This window comes from Rhinolophus ferrumequinum, chromosome 2 (assembly GCF_004115265.2).
Source record: "Rhinolophus ferrumequinum isolate MPI-CBG mRhiFer1 chromosome 2, mRhiFer1_v1.p, whole genome shotgun sequence".
Classification (NCBI taxonomy): domain Eukaryota; kingdom Metazoa; phylum Chordata; class Mammalia; order Chiroptera; family Rhinolophidae; genus Rhinolophus; species Rhinolophus ferrumequinum.
In genome coordinates, this window is record NC_046285.1 from 107,790,299 (window position 1) to 107,799,668 (window position 9,370).

A 9,370-nucleotide genomic window follows, 5' to 3' on the forward strand; every position below is an offset into this window, starting at 1 on the left:
GTTATCTGCCGCGTCTACATAAGGCCCGGATGAAGCTGAGACAGCCCCCCTCTATTATTGGGGCATCCCCAGGTTGTTTCTGACAGCCATGGCCCGGCCCTTCCCCCATAGCCCCTGCCCTGCCTCCCCCCACCACCTCCCTACCCACCCCCCCCACACAGAGTGCTGTTTGCCCTCCCCTTGTCATATACTTGTCTTGAGCTGAGTGAATAAAGTCACATCCTGGCCCCCGCTGCCCTCTCTCCTGGCCCAGCTGTAGTTTTGTCCCAACCCGTGGGCTAACGTAACCCTGGCTCCTGCGACCTTGGACACAAGTCACATCTTTGGAGCTTTTCTAACGGTGTTGAGTTCTGAGGCCCTGCCAGTGAGTCCCGGCCCCCACTCAGGTGTCTGTACCTCCAGGCAGCTCTGGGGTGGCTGTGCTCTGTGTCCTGGACTCACTGGCCAGCAGGCCCTTGGCGAGACGCCCTGTGACCCCAGGCCTCACTCTCCCTGGTCAGTCTGAGGACACCAGGGGCCAGGACCTCCCTGGGACAGAGCTAACACAGAGGGTTTCTGAGCCTGTATGTCCTTCTCCCCTTGAACCTTAGTGTTCTATTCAAATGTCCCAAGCCTGTTTGTCTGGCTGCACAGGCTAATGACACCTTTCCCTGAGCTCAGGGCCTGAGCTCTGGGTGTGGCAGAGGTCAAGGGGAAGAGTCCTGAGAACAGGTGACTCCAAGGACTCACGGTGGGGTGTGAGGTCCTGGCTCACTGCCCTTGGTGGGGGAGGGGAGGGGGTGCCCTCGGGCCCGTCTGGATAGGCCCTGACTCCCAGACTCCCCACGCCCAGCCCTCCCCCTGGACAGAGACACTTCCTACCTGCCTATAACCCCACCTATGCCAACTCTTCACTCTTGAGCGTCCCTGCTATGCTGTGCTCCCCAAAGGGAGGGGAGTCAGCAGTGAGTGGCCCCCCGAGAGACCCCTGATCCTCAAGTGGTCTCCTCTAGAGAACCTGGTCCCCGTGGGCTGGGCTGGCTTTTCCAGAGCCACCCTCACAAAAGGGGTTCCTCAGGGAACCTGTCAGAGGAACTAGACTTGGAGGGGTGAATGTGTACAGACAGACCTGCACCCACAGTCCTATGTTCTGAGGCTGCTTCCCCTGGGGACCCTGCTCACCCCTCACCACTCTCCCAGGAGTCCCTGCCCCCATGAGAGAGCCATTCCCCTGGCTCTACAGGGCAGGAAATTCCCTGGGCTTCTGTGCACTGCAGCCTCCCTCTGGCTAACTTCACCTGCCCGACACCCCAGAGACCCGCGAAGTAGGGGCCCCAAGCTCCTGTGGGCCTGGACCCCTCGGGGCTGCTGGTAAACCCATTGGCCCCTCTTGCAAACAGAAATTTAAATGCATAAAATGTAATACTCAGATTTCAAGAGAAGACAACTGAAAGTGCAGCTGTGTCAGAACTGACTTTAAACACCAATGACGCAGTGAGGTGGCCTTTTCACTAAGGCATTAGCAGAGTAGAGAGTGGCCTCACCCAGAGGGGACCAGGCTGTCCCTGCAAACCTGCCACAGGGCACAGGATGCTGGTGATGCCCAGGGACTGCCAACACTGGTGCATGTCCCCACTGGGTTGCTGGTCTGAGTCGGAGTCCTGACAACAAAGATGCAGTGGTTCCCGCCCAAGTTCACATGGGGGGGGGGGAGGGAGAATTCCATCACCGGGACCCCAGAGGGAGCCCAGCGGAGGCCAGAAAGCCGTACCTGAAAAGAACGTCCAGGTTTAACGAGGAGGCGCCCAACAGGCCACCCGCCTGAGCGCTGTTCTGTTCTGCTCTGTGGGGACGTCAATGGCGGCCTGTCATCAACCCTGGTGACCCTTCCCTGGAGCGCCTGAAGTCCAGTCTGGACCCCGGGCGCGCCACAGGCAGGCAGACTTCCGGGGAAGATCGGTCCCTAGCACGGGGGTTTCCCGTGCGTCCACCCGAGCCTCGCGCCTCCCACTCGCCGCGCCAGGTCGGGTAGTGGAGCTGCGCCGCGGCCCTTGGAGACTCCCTACCACCTCCACGTGTGAGTCCTGCGGCAGGGCCACGTGCGCGCAGCGGCCAGAAGACCGTGAGACAAGTTTTCCCACGTGAATGGATATGCTGTGTGCACGCACACACATTCGTGCACACACTCACGCATGCACACATACCGCCTTCCCCTCGGAGTGGCACAATCCCCTCCGTGTCCCCAGGGCTCCCCGCGGACGCCGCCCAGACCACAGATACAGTCCCTTTCTGCAGACGTGATGGCGGGGCCTGGCGAAGAGGGGCGGGAAGAGCCTTCGGCAGCGGCAGCGCTGTCCCCATCGCCCTACTCCTCCCCCGCCCAGAGGGGACAGCTCGCGCCCTCAGAGTCGCCCATGGCCCGAGTGGGAGCGGAGAGGATTCCGGGCTGCAAGCCAACCCTGGAGTCACCTTGGCAGTGAGGCTGGCATTTCTTCTCTTTCCTCCCCCCACCCCAGAGGCAGGTAAGTATCCGTGACACTGTCCAGATACTTGTTAGATTTTATTCGCCTGAGACACTCCCCCCCCACCGCCAACATTCCCCCCCACCCGGCCCCGTGCAAAGTCCCCACCCCAGAGCAAAGCTATCTGTGCCCCGGTGTCGACAAGCCACGACCTGGGGTGGGATGAAAAGTGAAGCGTTGACACTCGGGGTCCCCACGCCAGCCCCAGCCCCGGTGAGGACCAAGACGGCCGCGGAGGGACCGGGTTTCCCGGTGAAGCCCCCTCCGCCTCCTGAGCGAAGCTGGGCAGGAGGCACGTGGCACTTTGCGGGGTGGGGAGGGGTCGCGCAGACTGGGTGAGCCCCCAGCCAGGCCTGAGCCCGCGTCAGGGGTGCTGCTGCAGGCGGGGATGCCGGGGTAGGGTGCGGAGGGTGACAGCCGAGGGCCATGCCACTCCTCCACCTGCTCATCGCCCTCCTACCCCAGACTCGCAGGACGGGGAGAGAAGTGGGCACTTCCCGCCGCGCCGCACCCCTGCCTGGAGCTCAGAATGCACCTGGGAGGATGGGGGCGGGTACTGGGGGATCCCGCTGGAAACCAGCCCAGACCAGGAAGCATGCGTGTGGCTGGGGGACTGCACTGTAGAAAAAGGCTGCCTGGAAAAACATGATTTACTCTTAAGGATCAAAACCACAAGGCATCACGTAGTGTATGAGGTTCCGTTATAAAAATGAATATTCTTTGTTTCCTAATTTCTGTGAGGACAAAAAAGCCGGGTCCTAACAGCTGAAAATTTTTTAAAGGAAAACAGGCATCAGGGTGACAGAGTGCCCTGGTTTGGGGCATGGCCCCTTACGTGCGTGGGGGGGGGGGGTCCCTCAGACTTGTTTTTGGAAAGACCAGGAAGAGGGGTGTGCTGGGGTCTGCAGAGAGTAGGTCGCTGAGCCCATTCATTTAAAATCACGTATGGACTGTTGTGAAAAGTGACATAAACGAAAAGCCTCAGCATTACACGTGTGGGAACAGTGTGTCCCCAACTGCCAACCACTCCCCAGCCCTGCAGAATTGTCAAGCTGGTGAGACGGCCCACCGCCTCCGACTTCCAAGTGCCGCGCGAAAGGGGCTGGTCTGGAACCAGGCGCCCGCCTGGGCTGGCTGCTTAGACGCCGATGGGCGGGTGCGCTCCGCTCCTGCTCCTAGTGGACAAAGGACAGGTGACCGAGAAAGAGAAGTGCAGGCTTCATAACTGCGAACGGCTGGGAGGTTTGACTGGGGTGGGTGTGAAACGCCAGCAAGGGGCGTCTCCCAGGAGCCGGCTGCGGAGGAGGGGAGGGGGCCTGGCCCCAGGGCCAGCATTCCCCAGAACTCACCTCGGGACACCCCCCCCACACACACACATACACACACACACACACACCATGCACCAGCATCCCGCCGAGCTCCTGTTAAAGTATTCCGAAGGACAGAGTCCCTGGAAGGATTCCTGGGAGCAGCTGACAGCGGGGAGGGGTGGCTTCCTGCCCCCAGGTGCAAAGGAGGCCAGGTGCCCCCTGCCCCCCACTGGGCCTCCGGGCTCCCACCCCCCAGCTGGCTTTAAAATGCAAACCTGTTCCTGTCATTTCCTAGGTTCTTCCTCCAGGTCCAAGGATGCAGGGCACCCCAGGTCTGACCACTCCTGCACTTCCCCACCCTGGGGATCCCCACACCTGCCCATGGCCTTTGCCTACATGGCTCCCGCTACCCTGAAGTTTTCCTCCTGGAGCCCCCCCCCCCCCCCCCCCCCCCCCCCGCCACAGCCCCGGGTGAATGGAGGGGTGAGTGGAGGGGGGAAGGAGGGGGCGCCGTGTGGAGGGACGCCATGTGGGTTAGGCCCTGAGTCCTGCGTGAGGAGCCCACTCTGTTTCCAGGTAACAGACAACACTCGCAGGCACAACTAGGCAGGCGGAAAGCGGGACACTGTTCTCCTGACATCCCCCCTTCCAGTCCCCACCCCACCCCTTCTTTCACCCCAGCCCCCCTGAGCCCATCAGTGGCCCTGGTCCATTGGGTCAAGCTGTCGCCATTATGGCTCCCACAGAATACGTCCGCCTTGGCCTCCTGTCCCTCCCGAGGGGACAGGCTGAGTTGGGATAGGTGACAGGGACTTTGCACCAACAGCCCGCCCCCACCCCCTGCCGCTGCTTCTACCCTGATGGAGAGCCCCTGTCTAGAACACCCACCCAGGTGTCCCCACAGGACACCCCCACACGCGTCATGCAAGCCGGAATCGTGGGCTTCCTGTAGGAGCTGGAAGGATCTTAGCAGTCCGCATTTCACCCTTTCTGTCCAAGGCAGCTGGCCCGGCTCGGTGGAACGGCTGAGAGCTCCCGCATCAGAGGCTAAAGCACAAAAGGCATCTTGCCGCAGAATCCCGCTGGCCAAGCTCAGCATGGGAGCTCACCCCACCCCACACGCACTGGGCCCCCAGCGACGTGGCTCCTGAGCCCTGAGCCCCTTCCACCCTCCTGCCCTGAGGCTAGTCCGGTGGCTGCACCTCCCAGCTGCCCCCTGGCAGCCTGTTCGTGCTGACCGCCTGCCGCATTCTCTCGTCTGACTGACACCGAGACTAGACCAGGAGACATCCTGTGCACAGGGCCAACTCCCAGCACCCCCCCCCCACCTCCCGCCCCCAGCGCAGAGTCCCAGCCACACACTGCGCAGACAGTTAACCTCCATTTCCCCATCAGCTTCCCGTCCAGGAGCCGTGAGCGGGCCTGAGAAGGGCCTTGGTAAGCTGTGGCTGGTCAGTTGCCAAGCTCCTGGCACTGCTCACCAGTGTGCATGCCTGCCTGGTTCTGCCCACGGTACCCCAGTGACCGCTCTCCTGCTGCTTCAGCTGTCCAGGACCAGGCTCCTGCTGTCCTGTCCCTGGGACCGCGGCAGAAGTGGCCTGCTGTCCGTCCAGACGTGGCCCTCCCTCCACCCCAGGCCTTTGGGACTGGCCCTCCACATGCACCCCAACCTTGAACCTGAAGCCCTACAGACTCCACATCCTGTCCTGTCCAGCCATTGTCCCCTGTTCTCCCAAGTCCTGGGTCACTCTGGCCTCCTGCCTTCACCCAGAATTTCTAGGGTGTAGTTTCTCTCCTCTCTGCGGCCCCACTGGTGAGGACGCCCGGAAACCCCAGCCTAGAGCTCCACAGGACCCTTCACAGTGACCTACCACTAGGGAGTGAGTGCAAGCAGGGCAGAGACACGACAGTGCCGGCACCCACGGCGCCTTCTGCCCGGAACGGCGTCCTCGTGGGAGGGGGACACCAGCCAAAGCCCTCACCACTGCGCAGTGACCTGCACGTGTACTGTCAGCCACCACACCAGCCTGGACAGGCTCTGGGTCCAGGACTTCAAGACCTGGGTGTCACAGCCAAGGCCCCGGTAACACACACATACACACACAAACACACACACACACACACACACACACACACACACACACACCTACACCGCAAACTCAAGCACTTTCAAAAGTGAATACAAAGTGATTTTTTTAACTATTTGAAATCCTGACTAGCCATTGTGCAAGTGTCTTGGGAGCGTTCCAAATTTAGTTCAATATTATTTACTTGACTTTTATCTTTCCTCCATAGTTTGTGGTATTTATAACTGGGTCATCTTTTAACTATTTGCAACATACCTTCAGGGGAGAGGGGGCGGGCTTTATAAATAACATTTATTATTATTGTGCAGGTTGATTCTGTTCCCAGCGCTGAAGGGAACGTGAATACACATGTCAGGGACTCCTCCCCGACCTGGGAGACGCTGTGTGTCCGGAGGACCGACACTGACAGGGGTCCCCCTGGGCTGGCCTGGACCCCCTGTGCTGTCTCTGCCGGGGATGGAGTTCAGTCTTCGATCACTTGAAGCCAGGGGGTTTCTGACAAGCTGACCTGGTTCCTGTAGGGCTCTAATCCCGTGTCCCCAGGCAGTCACTAGGGAGGTGCAGCCACCTCAGGGCCCCAGGAGTGGGGGCTCAGACCTTCCCCACACCCCACGAGCGGTACTCCGGCACCCCCACCCCCAGGGGTAGTGGCTGGGGAGCTTTATGGGGTGCTGCTGCCAAACAGGTGGGTCTGTTCCAAACTGGGTCATCATTGGCCATCTCCCGGTCACATCATTGGGAACCAAATGCCATCAGAGCGTGGAGGAGACTTCAGCTGGTTCCAGGGAACCAAGGCTGAGTAATGTGTAAACAAAAGCAGGAGCACTCAGCTCACCCTGTCAGCATCACCCCGGACACCCACACGGCCACTGTCACTGAGGCCACTGGCACCTACATCGCTCGCTCACCGTCCAGCAACTGTGTTTCTGGGCACCAGGCCTTGCTTCCCTGTTACTTTGCTTTTTGATGTTAGGTTTGATAGGGAAAGTCTCTCGCTAGAAAGTGCAGAGGTGTGACAATGCCGTGGCCATTAGCAGGTCCAGGAGGTCTCTCTGCAAAGTGGGGGCAGAACCTGGGTGCCCACTTCGCGGGCTGCCCAGCGGCACTCCCTGCTCCCGCAGAGGGCACCCAGGAGGTGTGCCTGGGGCTGTCCCCACCTTCTCCTCCCTGTGGACAGCAGTTCCAGGCCGGGGGTGGCCTGCGCTTTGCAAAGTCCAGACCTGGGGTCCCCTGTCCTTCGCGGGCTTCATTCCTAATGCAGGTAGAAGGCCTTTCCCCCAGGGGCCAAGCAGGTAAGTGCATGAGAAGGGCCTCAGATGGAGGCTGGTTAACTCGGAACCGCATCCCCACCCTGTTCCCATTGAAAGAACTGCCTTTCTGTTGTGATCGCCTGACTCCCTTTCCCTTTCATCTTCTCCACCTCTGCCCTGCCCACCTCTCCCTGTCCTGGGTGCACCAGGGACCTTGAATCATGTTGGAAAGCAGCAACACCCCTCCTGGCTCCCAGGCCGCACCCCCTTACCTGTGCAGGGCTCCCATCGCCGGGCGCCTTGGCCTGGGGTCGCCAGGGGCAGGAGTACGACACACAGCGTCAGCAGGACCGACATGAGGGGTCAAGCTCCATCCAGGGCTCGCACTTGGCCCGAGGGGACGCAGCTGCTCCTCACACACCTGGGTCAGCCCTTTCAGGGGGGCCCCCCGGCGGTCACTGGGAGGGCCACATGCCCGGGGCCTGTGGCAGGGACAGAGGTGGCCCTGGCAGCAGCCGAGTGGTAGCAGCTGTGCGGGGAGGCAGGTGGTGCTGGCAGGTGGGGCTGCAGCCACCCCCAGCCGTCTATATCCTCATTTCTGCATGGGCTTCGGTCCTGCTGCGCAAGTGACAGCTGATAACATCTCCGCACGGGCCGGGCCGTGATTAGTCATTGGCAAAGCACATTTTTCCCGAAGGAAAGACAGAAATAGATCGTCCAGCAGAGAGCTGAGAGCAAACCAGAAAAACTCAGAGAACCTGTTTGCCTCGCGTGCAGACTCCCCGCCGGCCACAGCTGGGGAGGGCCGGGAGCAGATCCCGGAGGGTGCACGCTGGGCTCCCGGTGGCAGGACCCCCACTCTGCTGCGGTCCGGACACCAGGTACCCCGCTCTCCTGGGGTCCCAGCGGCAGGTCCCCGAGCTCTGCTGGGTCCCCCGGTGGCGGTGGCGGTGGCGGTGGCGGCAGCAGGTCCCCGCTCTCGGCAGTGGACGGCCCCCTTTTATCTGGTGCCCAGCCCTTTGGAGGGTGTGTGGGTTTGTCAACTGTTGGGTTTCAGGAATTTCCCTCCGGAGGGAAGTCAGTCCTTCAAGGGAACAGCTAATGAGAAGCGAGAAGAGGCGCCCAGGGGAGGGGAGTGAGCACCTGTGTGTGCAGCGGGTGGCTCTGTCCTCAAGGCCCAGGGTCACTGGGGTCTGACCTCTCAAAACCGCAGCCGACGTGAAGTGCTGCTTCAGGCGGACAGCCAGTAAGTGGGACTATTCTTTCTTAAACACACCCAGCCACCTGCCTCTCCCAGCCGAGCTCAGGGACAGGCTGGGGGAGCTCCTACTGGTCGGGGTTTATGCCCTAGTAGGAGACCCGGGCCATCCTGGTCCCACACTGGTAGCTGTCCCTGGGTCAGTAGGACCCCTGTCCGTGGCCCCTAAAATGCACATTTCAGGACAGTGCTGCAGTGTGGACCCCAAGCTCCCCTGGGGATCCCCAGCTCCAGGTCTGGGCAGAGGCTGCGTGGGACACAGGTGTTTGTGAAGAGCACACACCCTGGGTTTAGGGCTTCCTGGGGGTGGAGACAGAGACAGAGACCGAGAGAGAAGAAGGCAAGGGGGGGGGGGAGGCAGGGAGCATGTGGAAACCTTTTTCCATAAAACAAGCTCCGTGCCTGGAGGGATTCTCTCTCTCTCTCTCTCTCTCTCTCTCTCTCTCTCTCTCTGATAAATAGATGATAGATAGATTATATATATATATTAGTATATACAGAGGATGCCAAAAAAAGTACACACATTTTAAGAAAGGAAAACACTGTATTAAAATTGTCACACAGTGAATGACGCCGGCATTCATTTGATTAACACCGTCTTTTGAGCGAATGTCATACTACACTTTGCTACTGTAATTCAATTCATCTTTGAAAAGCAATACATAGATAACATCTCTTAAAACGTGTACATTTTTTTGGCATCCCAATATATACACAGCTCCAACGGATACTAACAGATGGTTTTCGTCCTGGTCATACAGTCTGTTATCTGGGGTTGTATGCGGAAAACCTGGAAACGGGTCTTGTTTCACAGGACCCTGTTCCCGGTGCCAGTGAAACCTAGCTGGGCCTCCCCACCTCTGCTCCAGGACCCCCTGCAGCCACGAGGCTTCCTGACCCCACGGATCTTAGCCGCTGTGAAACATCACACACAGTACAATCAATGCACTGTGACCATCATCTG

General features: G+C 60.0%; 1 protein-coding gene across 1 annotated transcript in view; it reads right to left on the bottom strand.

Annotated features, from left to right (window-relative positions):
* Positions 1 to 7,509, bottom strand: part of TSPEAR (thrombospondin type laminin G domain and EAR repeats) — a 115,211-nt gene extending 107,702 nt beyond the window's left edge. The window contains exon 1 of the mRNA XM_033091318.1: positions 7,421 to 7,509. Within this exon, the coding sequence (XP_032947209.1) occupies positions 7,421 to 7,505 (85 nt within the window). The 5' untranslated portion in view covers positions 7,506 to 7,509. The remainder of the gene's footprint in view (positions 1 to 7,420) is intronic.
* Positions 7,510 to 9,370: the final 1,861 nt, after the last annotated feature.